We start from the raw sequence: 15,804 nt of genomic DNA on the forward strand, positions 1-15,804 counted from the left end.
CTCTGAACTCCAACTTGTATGCTATCACCGAGAGCAGTTTTATGCAATATATATACCATCCATTTTTTAATACCTTCTCATCACTCTTCATTAACATACACCATTTACATCTTCCGTTCATCAGGAAGATTTATTTTTCACAGTTACCATCTTATCGTTTTAATTTCAACATATGGTTTTGATATCACTTGTCGATATGAGACGTTTTAAAATTTTTAAAAAAGATTATACATATAACATTTTGTATGGTGCTAAATAGCCTAACAGTGCTGATGCGCCATTAAAATACAATCAACCAACCAGCCAACGAACTTTTATGCTATCACCTAGAGCAGTTTTATACAATATATATATATATATATATATATATATATATATATATATATATATATATATATATATATAGTCCCTTTTTTCTATACCTTTTCATCACTCTTAATTAACATACACCATATACAGCCCCCGTTGATCGAGAAGCTTTATTTTTCATGTCTACCATCTTATTGTTTTAATTTCAACTATTCGATTTTGCTATCGATGGTTGATATGAGACTTTTTATAGTTTTTAAAAGATTATATATAATAACATTTTGTATGGTGCTAAATAGCCAAACAGTGCTGATGCGCCATTAAAATACAATCAACCAATCATTAATATTTTTCCTAACTGCTTCCTAAATGTGACTGGTAAGCAACGGTTCTCTCACCCTTGAACCCCAGAATCTGCATACTGATTTTACTTCGCTGAAATAATAAGCACTAATGTATTACATTGTAATCTTTTCCGTTGGTTCATCCGTCTGTTATCTAACCATTTGTATGTCACAATTTTAGGTTTCCACTGGTTCATCCGTCTGTTATCCAACCATTTGTATATCACAAATTTAGGTTTCCACTGGTACATCTGTCTCTTATCTAACCATTTGTCTGTCACCATTTTAGGTTTCCATTCATTCATCAATCTGTCCATTATCCAGCCATTGGCTGTCACCAGTTTAGTTTCTTAACATTTATTTGAGTTGCTACTACAATTTATTAAGTGTAAATAAAACATGATTTGTCAGCAGAAACTGATATTCATAGTATTATACAGATTTTGTTGGTAAGGAAAGACTAATTAAAGGAGGGAGAGATATAATTTTTTTGTACAGATAGTGTTGGCAAGGAATGACTAACTAAAGAAGGGAGAGATATAATTTTTTTGTACAGATAGTGTTGGCAAGGAAGGACTAACTAAAGGGAGGAATATGATTTATTTGTAGTGAGATAGTGTTGGTAACGAAGGACTAACTAAAATGGAGAAATATAATTTATTTCTACAGATAGTGTTGATAAGGAATGACTAACTAAAGGAGGGAGAGATATAATTTTTTTTGTACAGATAGTGTTGGTAAGGAAGAACTAACTAAAGTAGGGAGGAGTATGATTTATTTGTACAGATAGTGTTGGTAACAAAGGACTAACTAAAATGGAGAAATAATTTATTTGTACAGATAGTGTTGATAAGGAAGGACTAACTTAAGAAGGGAGAAATATAATTTATTTGTACAGAAAGTGTTGGTAAGGAGGGACTAACTAAAATGGAGAAATATAATTTATTTGTACAGAAAGTGTTGGTAAGGAAGGACTAGCTAAAACAGAGAGGGATATAATTGGTACAGATCATCTTGGTAAGGTTAGAACAAAAGCAGGAAGTAACTGAATTTAATCACACAATAAGGAACTGAAAATCCCTGAATTGTAGTTTGGCTTTTTTTTTACATGCCAATCAATTCATGTTGGTCTGCTTCCACCAACAGTCATGCTGAGTGTACCCAACATCTGATTTGTTTCCTGCAGTATCCAACACCAGTCTGATAACTTCCAATTACTTAATCTGGTTAGTCCTGACTAAGAAAGTTACATTTGGGAAAATGTACGCCTGGCCTTGTTTATACTTAAAACAGTGTTACAATTTTGTACTGATATATATGGTTAAAGGATTATTATTAGGTGAAAAGTTTATCACTTGTACATGTATATTTTTTTCTTCCTAAAAATAAAATGACACTGTCCTCAAATTTGATCCATCCTGAGTCTTTACTCAGGAAAGCTAATCTGACTCAGTAGTAAGAAACATAACTCAGTCTTCAGTTTTAAGACAGAAAGTATGACCTTAAGTAAAACTGGTGCTTAATAAATTTATACCAATCCAGAATTAAAATAGGGTAATCTGTGACATCTTGAAAGTACTTCTATTTGTGTGTTATTTTATTTCTTTATCTTTGTAATCAAATTTTAAATAAAAATGGTATGCATACACACAAGTTTCACACTTGTTTCTATTTTGTAAATTGTTTATGAAGCATTCAAATTAGAACAAAAATAAACTTTTTCCTAATCTGTGTCCACTTTTTTCTATTTCTCCTTTCCTATATCTCAATGGATTCTAATATTACCATAGTTTATGAACTTTGTTTTGAGCTGAATATACACAAGCCAATGTTATTGTCTTGCCTGCTTAGCAAAAACCGCAGTGAATAAAAAAAAGTATTGACTTAAGTGAATGCCATGGTATTGACTAAGGTGAAGTCATAACTTCAACTTCCGTGTTCTGTGTTAAAGATTTTTTGCACTGTATTCACAAATTAGGTATTATTAATAAATCATCATAGTTCTCACCTTTTTCTCTAAAACTCTTGTGATGAACAAAGAAGCTGTTTATGTCTCATAAATTATAGTATGGTTCTCACTTGTAAAGATAAAGGAAACCATTGATGTGGATTATCATGGATTTGGGGTTACATCATATCATGGATGTGGGGTTAAATCATGTCATGTATTTGGGGTTACATCATATCATGGATTTGGGGTTAAATCATGTCGTGGATTGTGGGGTTAAATCATATCGTGGATTTTGGGGTTAAATCATGTTGTGGATTGTGGGGTTAAATCATGTCGTGGATGTGGGGTTAAATCATGTCATGGATGTGGGGTTAAATCATGTCATGGATTGTGGGGTTAAATCATGCCATGGATTGTGGGGTTAAATCATGTCATGGATTTGGGGTTAAATCATGTCGTGGATTGTGGGGTTAAATCATATCGTGGATTTTGGGGTTAAATCATGTTGTGGATTGTGGGGTTAAATCATATCGTGGATTGTGGGGTTAAATCATGTCATGGATTTCATCTTTGAACTCTTGTTTGATTAAACTTTCAATGTTGGGTAATGAAATTTAAGTATATATGAAGATGAAGCAAACCTGATGATCAGACAATTATTAATGCAGATATGTATGAAGGATCTCTTCTAATTAATGTCAACATTACAAATGAAAGAAATAACAAAATACATATGGAGATGAAAAGAATATATTCAATTTTGTGTATATGCTCTGTTGTACTACAAAGAATACAATATATTGATTTGATCCCATACTGAGAGAAATGGGAGTAAACCAAATGCAATGATTTATTCCAGAGTAACTTCTCCAACTTTTGTTAGAGTAATATGGATCATAGTGTAAAAAACTGACTAATAACATAAATTAAAAGTATCAAAGTGTAACAAATTGGATACCTGTTCATGACAATAATGAAAAGTATCATTGTGTAACAAATTGGCTGACTCTTCATAAAATAACAACCTGCATCATAATGTGACAAATAACTTCATTAATGTTTATTTTATTTTAGAGTTTTTTCATATATTTTCAGAAATGAAGACTTTATTATTATTGTGCATACACATCATGTTAGGCTTAGCTGTACTCAAAACCAGACTTAGGTTTCTATAGTCCTGTTTACCATGTTTTACCTCTGGAATTTATGCTTCCAAGTAACAGCAGAGAAGGAAGTGACATAATGGAATGGTGTAATTTGCACTTGGAAATGCCCAATGCACCTGGAAATGCCCAATGTGCTGGATTTGACCTCTCCTCATTTACATATTCAAGTATGAAGATAAAAGCCGTTATGCATGCATTTATTATGCAACAGCTGATCCGCATAGCACTCAATATGTCAGTGATCATAATCACCCCACTGGTCAGAATCATACCAATGGTCATAATCACCCCAATGGTCAGAATCACCGCAATGGTCAGAATCACTGCAATGGTCATAATCACCCCACTGGTCAGAATCATCACAATGGTCATAATCACCCCACTGGTCAGAATCAACCCAATGGTCATAATCACCCCACTGGTCAGAATCATCACAATGGTCATAATCACCCCACTGGTCAGAATCAACCCAATGGTCAGAATCACCCCACTGGTCAGAATTTGAGCATCTTGCCCCAACATTGAAAACAAATTGTGTAAATTTATTGATTCATTGATAGTTCTTTGAATTTCTTTTACATATATTTTATAATTCATTTAAAACTTCACATAAAATCCATGATTTCCATGCATATTCAGATATTTTTAATTTCATATTTGACATTTATTAGTTTCCAAGACAACCATCCAAACAATAAGACTGGTTCTTTGTATAAACAATGTGTATATCTATATTCAGAAGAAAGTTTTATAATTTCTAAAGCATCTACAGAAGATTTTCACATCTGACACATTAATACATATTATTACAAAACAAAAATGACCACATTAATGTACCAAAAATATTAGTTTTCTGCACTATTCATTACAGAAAAATAAAATTTCTGTTTAACTTCATATTAATAAAATTAATAAACATGAAACATGACATTTGTGTTATTTTGCCTGTCAAATTCAGCTAGCTGAAAAAAGAATAAAATTCACAGAATGTCTGTAAGCTGGAGACTGCTGTAAGCATACATTTTGATTCACAGAAATGTCTGTAAGCTGGAGACTGTTGTAAGCATACATTATGATTGTTTCATCTGAATCCGTACCAGATATCTTGAATCATTCCAGTCTGTAGAATGCTTTTCCAGTTGTGCCATATCAGTACCAGATATCTAGAATCATTCCGGTCTGTATAATGATTTTTCATCTGTACCAGATATCTAGAATCATTCCAGTCTGTATAATGCTTTTCCATCCATACCAGATATCTAGAATCATTCCAGTCTGTAGAATGCTTTTCCATCTGTACCAGATATCTAGAATCATTCCAGTCTGTAGAATGCTTTTCCATCTGTACCAGATATCTAGAATCATTCCAGTCTGTAGAATGCTCTTCCATCCATACCAGATATCTAGAATCATTCCAGTCTGTAGAATGCTTTTCCATCCGTACCAGATATCTAGAATCATTCCAGTCTGTAGAATGCTTTTCCATCTGTACCACATATCTAGAATCATTCCAGTCTGTAGAATGCTTTTCAGATATCTAGACCAGTCTGTATAATGCTTTTCCAGTTGTGCCATATCAGAGATGTTTTATTATTCATGGAGGGAGAAAAGTCTTCTCAGATTTGATTAAGTTTCTATTAAGTATTACGAGATTATCCTCTCATTAATTAAGTTTGCTATTAAGTATTACGAGATTATCCCCTCAACAATGTAAATTAATTTAAATCTGTTTTACTTGTCATTCAGTGCAATAGATTGTAGGCATCACATAAAATAAGTATTTCCATATCTGGTCACTTCATTAGGTGAAGTAATAACTCTGACTAATCAGACTGATTGGTTTTCAATGCAGACATACAATCAACATAGAATGTAACTGGATGATATTATCTTGCAGTCTAACAGTTTAAATGGCAGTTCTTGAAGTGTTTTAAAAAAGATAGGTACAATATAGACTAAAGCAGTATGAAATATTTTAAATTTATGAATGAAAATATAAAAAAATGTTAGTCAAGATGTAGACTTATTTAATTTTTTTATTCTTGATGTACAATTAACATCAAACACCCATTAGCTCCTAAAATGTATGTACAGGGAAAGACTTCATATCATTATAATTTGATGATAAATAATGCAGGTGTACATATAGAAAGTTTGATGTTTCTATTAGGATGTTCATCATTAAAGTTACATAAAGTTAATGAGTGAAAATAAATGTATCTTTAGGATTTCCTCCATGTAAAACAAATAAGAAACAAGAAGCTTAAGCATTCAAAAGGTAAGGCAATACATGGCACAAAATTTTCTCTTTATCATCAACTATTCAAAGACCATGAAATAAAAAAGCATATGAAACTCCCCAATTTAAAAACAATTCTGAAATAAAAAGTAAAAAACAAAATATGTACATGTATACAGAATATGACTTGTTGCATTGGATGTGTATGACTTGTGTCTTTGGTGCAGATGACACCATTTTTATTGAAGGCAAATATCAAAGACTACAATTTAAAGCCCACCCAGACTACTTTGATAAATTACTCTGATGTTTTCATCACTCAGAACATACAGACACAACTGACAACTATTTTTAACACAAAATACAATACTTTTTAAGATAATCCACTAAGAATTAGTGGATCAGGAATTTCAAAGGTCACTTGAACATGAACTTTTACTGGTGCCACTCATGCTGCCTGAGGTCTCAGTTTTCACCATATTGTTAGAAACACTAAAATGTTCCTCCATGTAAAAAGTCAGTGTACAGAGTGAAAATATTGTACAAGTTTAAAGGTCACTGGCCACATATATTGTACAAACATGTGATATTATTATGGTCATAAAATGGTGCATATGTTGTGTATGAACACCATCAAATGTTTAATTAGACTTAAAAATCATCTTTTTTTAATTAAAAAATTATTTGACAATCTCCATAAACAAATGGTAGTCTCCATGCACCAAAAACAGATATGAGGTACATTTATCCCTTCTATTCAACCTAGCCATTCAAGTGTTTAATTTCCCCATGTAAATGTCTGTGTGTTATATCTTACGATCGTGCATTGGTATAGAAAATATGGTGCACTTTGTTTCATATGGATGTAACCAAAAGAGTGATGCACCATATACCAAAGGGGTTGTTTCTTTCTCCGAAAGACCCTGTTTACCACAAAAAGGTGGATTGAAGCTGTGGGATTGAATTGGGTGAAGGATGGGAAAGTCCTAAATCCTCCTAAATCCCGTAAAAAATTATATGGTGCATATGAGAAGAGGGATTGTAAGAGCATAAGTAAAATATATCAAATAAAGGATTAAAATAGAGTAATGTTACTGCAGATGTAAAATATTAATGTTTAAAACAATCACAATATTTTCTGAATTGTGCATGGTACAATAAAATAGATAAAAAAATTAGATAAAATAAACAATTATTTGAAAGTAAAATGAAAGAAATTAACATTGCATTGTTATCATTTATTCCTTTGTCTTTCATCATGTGAAATTTATTAAAGAAAAAAATATATCCACAAACTCTGTATATGTAGCAGATGCTGGCTAGCATATGCATCCTTACTGTAGTGTGTATTGCTTATGTCAGATAACAAAATTGCAAAAGAGATGGTGATATCATCCGACTGCTTGAAGGCACCTGCCATTCACGCATGATATGTTGTAAGGTGCAAAATGACCAAGAATTTATTGGATCAAGGTTAAATATATGATGGTATCTCATAAATAAAAGTCTTTATTTGAAAATACATTCATTGTGAGTGCAAATTATAATCTTTTCACTAGCATGGGTTAAAAAAGTATTATTAAAACAAGTGATGAATGTATATACTATTTACCCTATGAAAATCAATAAACATTTGTATCAATTATGATTACATGTGACAAACAAATAGAAACTCAGGAGTTGAATCAACATAACTGGCAGTGAGAAATCAACTCATTGCTTAAGCTTACCAACAGGATATCAAATACAAAAGTTATTTTATTACAAAGCAAGCCAACCCTGGAAACTGACTTTGGATTCTTTAATGTGATCAGATTATTTGTTATGAAGTTGGCTGACATAACAATGCCAACTTTGGTTCCTTTGGATTCTTTTAAGTGTTTTTCACAAAGTCAGGTGATACAGGGAAGTTAGTATTGATTCCTTTATACCTGTATTAACATGAATTTTGAAAATGAAAAAAAGGAACAGTTTTGAAAGCAACACAATCTATTGCATTGTGCATTTTGATATAAGGCTGAATAGTAAATTAGTTTTCAATAGTTTCATCTAAATGTTCCCTATCCATAGTTTATAATATTTTATTTTTCGACAACAAAAAACATGCACTTCATCTTGTGGGGATAAATGTACATCAATTCCAGTTGGCCTCCTGTATAGGTAGGAAATCGGAGCTAAAGGGAAGTAACAGCATTGTATACTTCTATTACAAGTAATTAAATTATTATCTGTTCTTTACACTTTACAACCTTTTTATTATTTTTATGCGAGTATAACTAATTTTAATCTATATTGTAATTGGATGTAAAAAGAAAAATGTTGAGTATGTCCAGTGACCTTTAAGGGGTCTTCTAGTGTTGGAAATACGTAATATATTTTAAGAGACTGTTCCTAACCTTCTAGCATTGTAATACACTGAAACTTTTCTCTGCATTATAGACATCTCTCTACAAGAATGCATGCTATATATAGTCACTTATAAGTCAAGTCCAAACAGCACAGATCCAGATCTGTCATCACACAATGTTCCAGCATATCTGGGTTTATGCAGATTGATAGCAGTAATCAGTATTATACAATGAAAGCTCAGTCTGTGTTGTCTGCAATGGGACTTGACTTATAGACAAGTATATATGTATTTTATCAGCTTATCATATGATAAAATGTCCTGCTTTTTTTTAAGACAAAAACTATTCTACAGATGATGGGTGAATTACAGTTTAATTTGACACATTATGTTTTTAAACACTACAACAAAGTACTATATGCATCAATAAATCACAAGAGAAGCTCAAAAGGGTGTGAAGTACATTTCCAGTAATGCAATGAGTATAAATGCAAGGACTGTAAATAAACTAGTCTACATGAGGTCAAAGGCTACTTTCAAAGGTCAAGGGTCACTATCATCACCACTGTATGATTGGTTCCAATACTGTCCTAAGTTCTCAGCAACAGATGTCTGAAAGAATAAAATTAAAAAATTTATAAGAACACATATCAAATGACTATTGCTATTTTTGTTAATAAAATTACATCTTGTATTTGCCATATTACATAATAATATCTAATTATAAGGCATAATCTGATATCACAACATCTTTACCTGCTTTCATCGGAAAAATCTATATTCTTGTCATTTTATAATAAACACAATGATCTTATATTTTATAAATACAATCTTATACAGGATTAAATGATCATCGTTGAATAATTATCAAAGTGCAAAATTTTATCTAATCATTCACAATGTAAATAAAATCCAAAGAAATGTATGCTAACATTGTAAGTAATTATAAGTATGCTTCAATAATGATGATCATTCAATCCATATAATTTAAATTTTCCCCTTTCTGCCACCAAAGCAGCAGATTTCATCAACAAAGTATTGAATAAATAATGTCATAATAATGATGTTATAATGTAATTATCTTAAGCTGGACAGTAAGTGTTGAATCCTATTGTTATAATACACCTCAGTAATAAGTGATGTCATAATAATGATGTTATAATGCAATTATCACATCATCTTAAGCTGGACAGTAAGTGTTGAATCTTATTGTTATAACACACCTCAGTAATAAGTGATGTCATAATGATAATGCTGTAATTAATTATCACATTATCTTAAGCTGGACAGTAAGTGTTAAATTTTATTGTTATAACACACCTCAGTGATAAATGATGTCATAATGATAATGCTGTAATTAATTATCACATTATCTTAAGCGGCACGGTAAGTGTTGATTGTAAAGCTACGATACCCCTTTGTAATAAGTGATGTCATAATGATAATGCTGTAATTAATTATCACATTATCTTAAGCGGCACGGTAAGTGTTGATTGTAAAGCTATGATACCCCTTTATAATAAGTGATGTCATAATGATGGCACTGTAAATGTCATGATTACATCATTGTAAGTTGCATAGCAAGTACTGATTTAACAAAAAGCAGAATTAATTAGGCAATACCACCCACCCACTCACCTTTCTACAACAAGTAAATGTTGGACTAATTAGGTAATACCACCCACCCACCTTTCTGTAGCAAGTAGTCTAAACTAATTAGCTGATGATAGCTAAAATTCTTCATGTATACCCTCAATCACAACTGTTGCTTTGAGTGATCAAAGATCCCATTATTTTACCATGTTAGAAATTCATAACAATATCAAAATGGTTGGGTTTACATCAAATGGCCTCAGTAATAATCACTGATTTGCTTTAGTCATGGACCGCTATGGTGGCCTGGTGGTTAGATCATCTGCCTCGGATGTGGGAGGTCATGGGTTTGATGCCCTGTCAAGTCATACCAAAGACTTAAAGAAATGGTACTAACAGCTGCCTCGCTTGGCACTCAGCAATAAGATTTTAGTGTTAGGACTGGTCGGCCTGATATCAGGATAATCTGACTGGGTGGGAAATCATGCAACATGTCTGTGGCATAATGCCCCAGTGCTAGACATCACTATAAACTGCCACTGTGCAGACACTGTAGCAATATGACTGAAAAATTGTTAAAGCTACATTTAAAAAAATCCAAGTCATATCCTTCAGTCGTGTGCTTTAAAATATCCTCAAGTGCCTGAATGAAAGTGTTTTACAGCCTAAAATGAATGGATGGAATGAAAAAGAATGCGCCTGAAAACCAATACCCTGAGCGGTAACCTATGTTTTCTTAACTATTCTAAAGAAGCTATTGCAAAATTACAGCAGCAAACAGCTCTAGTGTTGACTCTGTTCTTATACAAGTCAAAATAAACTTTAGCTACTTAAATACATCCAAAACAAATTACAGGCTTTCATTCGAGTCTATCTGATCTAACTGTGGATTACTCTTTGATACTTTGATTTCACACATGTATTTGTATACACCTCTATAGAATGGATACCTGCTCCATGATAAGGCCTAACATATACCTCACTAGAATGGATACCTGCTCTATGATAAGGCCTACCATATACATCTATAGAATGGACACCTGCTCCATGATCAGGCCTAACATACACATCTATAGAATGGTCACCTGCTCCATGATAAGGCCTAACATACACCTCTATAGATAGGATACATGCTCCTTGACAAGGCCTAACATACACCTCTATATAATGGACCTACTCCATGATAATGCCTAACATACACCTCTACAGATAGGATACATGCTCCATGATAAGGCCTAACATACACCTCTGTAGAATGGTAACCTGCTCCATGATAAGGCCTAACATACACCTCTATAGATATGATACACGCTCCATGATAAGGCCTAACATACACCTCTGTAGAATGGATACCTGCTCCATGATAAGGCCTAACATTCACATCTGTAGAATGGATACCTTCTACATGATAAGGCCTAACATACACCACTATAGAATGGTCACCTGCTCCATGATAAGGCCTAACATACACCTCTATAGATATGATACACGCTCCATGATAAGGCCTAACATACACCTCTGTAGAATGGATACCTGCTCCATGATAAGGCCTAACATTCACATCTGTAGAATGGATACCTTCTACATGATAAGGCCTAACATACACCACTATAGAATGGTCACCTGCTCCATGATAAGGCCTAACATACACCTCTATAGATAGGATACATGCTCCATGATAAGGCCTAACATACATCTCTGTAGAATGGACACCTGCTCCATGATAAAGCCTAACATATACATCACTAGAATGGATACCTGCTCCATGATAAGGCCTAACATACACCTCTATAGATAGGATATATGCTCCATGATAAGGCCTAACATACACCTCTATAGAATGGACACCTGCTTCATCATAAGGCCTAACATACACCTCTACAGATAGGATAGATGCCCCATGACCAGGATGAACATACACCTCTATAGAATGGACACCTGCTCCATGACAAAGCCTAACATATACCTCACTAGAATGGATACCTGCTCCATGATAAGGCCTACCAAATACATCTATGGAATGGACACCTGCTCCATCATTAGGCCTAACATACACGTCTATAGGTAGGATATATGCTCCATGATCAGGCCTAACATACACCTCTGTAGAATGGACACCTGCTCCATGATAAGGCCTAACATACACCTATAATAGAATGGATACCTGCTCCATGATAAGGCCTAACATACACCTCACTAAAATGGTCACCCGCACCATGATAAGGCCTAACATACACCTCTATAGAATGGATATATGCTCCATTATAAGGCCTAACATAAACCTCTATAGAATGGACACCTGTTCCATGATAAGGCCTAAAATACACCTATATAGATAGGATACCTGCTCCATGATAAGGCCTAACATACACCTCAATATAATGGACACTTGCTCTATGATAAGGCCTAACATACAACTCTATAAAATGGAGGTCTGCTCAATAATGAAAATATTTATGAAGTCCTTTCCCTGACTTTATACAAATACTACACAGTAGTAAAAAGCAACATAGAAATCAAAGTTGTATTGACAAGTCTCATTGTTGGTTTGATGAAGCCAGGGTATTGGATTAACTCATTAGGGCATTGGATTAACTCATCAGGGTCTTGAATCAACTCATTTGGGTATTGGATTAACTCATCAGGGTACTGGATTAACTCATCAGGGTACTGGTTTAACTCATCAGGGTATTGGATTAACTCATCAGGATATTGGATTACCTCATCAGGGTATTGGATTACCTCATCAGGGTATTGAACTAACTCATCAGGGTATTGGATTAACTCAATGGCAGAATGACATCTTATGCATGTACCATAGCTCTCCAATCATGAACCCATACACAACGATAAGTATTTAGGAATATAGGATTTAATGGCCAGTCAGCAAAATTAAACACTTTATTTTAATGACGAGGTTATTCCACCCTTTTACAAAATTAAACACTTTATTTTGATGACAAGGTTATTCCACCCTTTTACAAAGTTACAGAACAACAACAACTTGGCACTGGTCAGATCACATTTAGTTTGGATCTACAGGTAACATGCAAGTCTTAACTATTTTATAAAGGGTTTTATTTTGCATTTATCACGCTCTTGTTACACCATTTCAAATTAATGAAAAAGCTATGACGTAGTACAATAAGCTTTTACAGTGACAATTTGAATTTGATTTTATATATCAAAATGAAATATAATGTCTTAGTAAATACAGAATAATAATACTTATTTACAAAACAAAGGTATATAAATTTGATATAGAAGCAAGAATTTATGAAAAACATATCCAACAACAAAATAAAAAAGGTTAATGACTATTTAAAATAGAAATATAATTTTTCATCATTTTGGACTTTCCATACCACTTCCGCACTAAATGGTTTCTTTTTGTTGAAATTTCACTTCTTCTTATTGGCACCTTCCTCTCGGATTAAAGCCAGCAGCATTGTTCTGTAGTCCCCAGATGTATCACCCTGGAATAAACAATTATCATAGTCCTGTAGTCCCCAGATGTATCACCCTGGAATAAACAATTATCATAGTCCTGTAGTCCCCAGATTTATCACCCTGGAATAAACAATTATCATAGTCGTGTAGTCCCCAGATGTATCACCCTGGAATAAGCAATTATCATAGTTCTGTAGTCCCCAGATGTATCACCCTGGAATAAACAATTATCATAGTTCTTTAGTCCCCAGATGTATCACCCTGGAATAAACAATTATCATAGTCATGTAGTCCCCAGATGTGTCACCCTGGAATAAACAATTATCATAGTCCTGTAGTCCCCAGATGTATCACCCAGGAATAAACAATTATCATAGTCCCGTAGTCCCCAGATGTATCACCCTGGAATAAACAATTATCATAGTCCTGTAGTCCCCAGATGTATCACCCTGGAATAAACAATTATCACAGTTCTGTAGTCCCCAGATGTATCACCCTGGAATAAACACTTATCATAATTCTGTAGTCCCCAGATGTATCACCCTGGAATAAACAATTATCATAGCTGTCAATCAGGATGTGTTTCTTTGGTTTATATTTATATGCCATATATTAACCTTTTCTGTTGTACAATTCTGATTCTGAAAAATAACTACTTTAGTTATGAGAGGGGAAATTTATTGATACAATGAACATCCAACTTGGGCAATCAATCAAAGTTTGAAGAAGTACATAAAATGAAATTTCATATTTCATCACATTAACTGTTTATTTACATCAAAATGCTTACTGCAATAAACATGCCAAGGGTCTGTTTGTAGTTTCGCTGGAATTCTTCCTTTATCTGAACCATATCAACTTCACATCGGGACACAACCACCCGACAAACTGTGTCATCATCTGTGCCAAGGCCTTTCATTGATCTGTACAACTCTGCAGCAAAGTGGGATGCCTTACCCCTGATGCAACGCACTAAAAAATTAACAAGAATTATTATTGTAACATTCATTCATTTATTTTAATCATTAGAACAAAAATTTCAACATTTTGTGTCCTGTATTAAAGAATATGACTTTAAGATGAATATAATGGTGGAGACTTAGATTAATGTCAGAGATCTCAGGTTGTCTCTGATGGGAGAGGCCTCATGTTGCCAGTAAAGATGGAGACCACAAACTGACTCTAGTGATTGAGACCACAGGCTGACACTAACAGTAGAGGCCTCAGGCTGACACTAATGTTGGGGACTACAGTCTAACTAATCGTGGAGACCTCGAGTTGACTCTAATGATGGAGACCTCAGGTTGACTCTAATGATTGAGACCTCATGTTGACTCCAATGATCGAGGCCTCAGGTTGATTCTAATGATCGAGACCTCAGGTTGACTCTAATGATCGAGACCTCAGGTTGACTCTAATGATTTATACCTCAGGTTGACTCTAAAGATGAAGACCTCAGGCTGACACTAATATTGGGGACTGCAGTCTGACTAATCATGGAGACCTCAGGTTGACTCTAATGATGGAGACCTCAGGTTGACTCTAATGATGGAGACCTCAGGTTGACTCTAATGGAAGAGGCACCTGTATGCTGTTGAGATCTCTTTTTTTTTATAAATAAGATGAAATAGTGTCAGATTATTGACTGCTCTCTAGTAATCAATACATTTCACTATATATTACTATTTATTTTGACTGACCTCTGTATGTAGGTGGTAAGTAAAATTCCTCTTCTTTTCATTCAGAATTAAATCCTTCAAAACACTCATATTCTCTGTAGTAATCCTTTTCAGAACAGAACATGTGTATTCATCATGTCTTAGCATTTTTTAAAAAAAATTATGTTGCATGCATGGAAGGCAGCATCATGCCACCACCAAAAATGTTACGGAAGAAATACCCCCCAAAACCAGAGAGCTACTTGTTGGTCTATCTATGCTACTGGGACTAGCTACAATTGACCAACTTTTGAATGCAAGAAAAGTAACTGCTACAGTTGATCAAACGACGACTTATTCCTGTTGTTTTGAAAATGTACACCAAAAAAAAATACTGTTGCTGAAACTTCAAAGAATAGTTATAACTTTGGAAGCATCAATCATTATATATAAATATTAAGCAAGTGAAGAAAAAAGTCAGTCTTAATCAATGGTCTACGATTATTTGATCTTGCTGCCACAATAAGAAAAAGACATTTGTTTGCTCTTCCAAAGCTGTCCTTCAGTGATAAATTCAATAACACATGCACTCTTCATCAAAGAAAGCCAACAAGAATCTTCAGTAAAAAACAAATAACCTTTCATCAAAGGAAGTCAGCCCCGAACTTAAATAAAATCAGTGGAATCTGATACATTGTTGCATTTGCCAAAGTGACAGGAACGTGTTTATTGTGCCCTGAAAGTTTC

The 15,804-nt window shown here is 33.7% G+C and overlaps 2 protein-coding genes across 2 annotated transcripts in view; both read right to left on the reverse strand.

Moving 5' to 3' along the window:
* Nucleotides 1–3,340: 3,340 nt before the first annotated feature.
* Nucleotides 3,341–8,291, reverse strand: LOC149774819 (uncharacterized). Its single transcript, XM_089944739.1, has 2 exons — nucleotides 4,226–8,291; nucleotides 3,341–4,152 (listed from the first exon to the last, which is right to left on the reverse strand). The coding sequence occupies exon 1, from the start codon at nucleotides 5,254–5,256 to the stop codon at nucleotides 4,852–4,854; it is 405 nt and encodes a 134-aa protein (XP_089800865.1). The 5' UTR covers nucleotides 5,257–8,291; the 3' UTR covers nucleotides 3,341–4,152; nucleotides 4,226–4,851.
* A 425-nt stretch (nucleotides 8,292–8,716) lies between these two features.
* LOC149774820 (annexin A6-like) overlaps nucleotides 8,717–15,804 on the reverse strand; it is an 83,871-nt gene continuing 76,783 nt past the window's right edge. The window contains exons 26-28 of the mRNA XM_089944737.1: nucleotides 14,190–14,371; nucleotides 13,315–13,425; nucleotides 8,717–8,968 (exon numbers count right to left, since the gene is read on the reverse strand). Coding sequence (XP_089800863.1) covers nucleotides 13,351–13,425; nucleotides 14,190–14,371 — 257 coding nt within the window. The 3' untranslated portion in view covers nucleotides 8,717–8,968; nucleotides 13,315–13,350. The remainder of the gene's footprint in view (nucleotides 8,969–13,314; nucleotides 13,426–14,189; nucleotides 14,372–15,804) is intronic.

The sequence above is a fragment of the Sinohyriopsis cumingii genome, unplaced genomic scaffold, assembly GCF_028554795.1.
Source record: "Sinohyriopsis cumingii isolate HCF-2022 unplaced genomic scaffold, ASM2855479v2 utg000131l, whole genome shotgun sequence".
NCBI lineage: Eukaryota > Metazoa > Mollusca > Bivalvia > Unionida > Unionidae > Sinohyriopsis > Sinohyriopsis cumingii.

Coding starts and splice junctions, on each gene's coding strand:
- LOC149774819 (XM_089944739.1), bottom strand. CDS start 5,256: ATGGAAAAGCATTCTACAGACTGGAATGATTCTAGATATCTGGTACGG.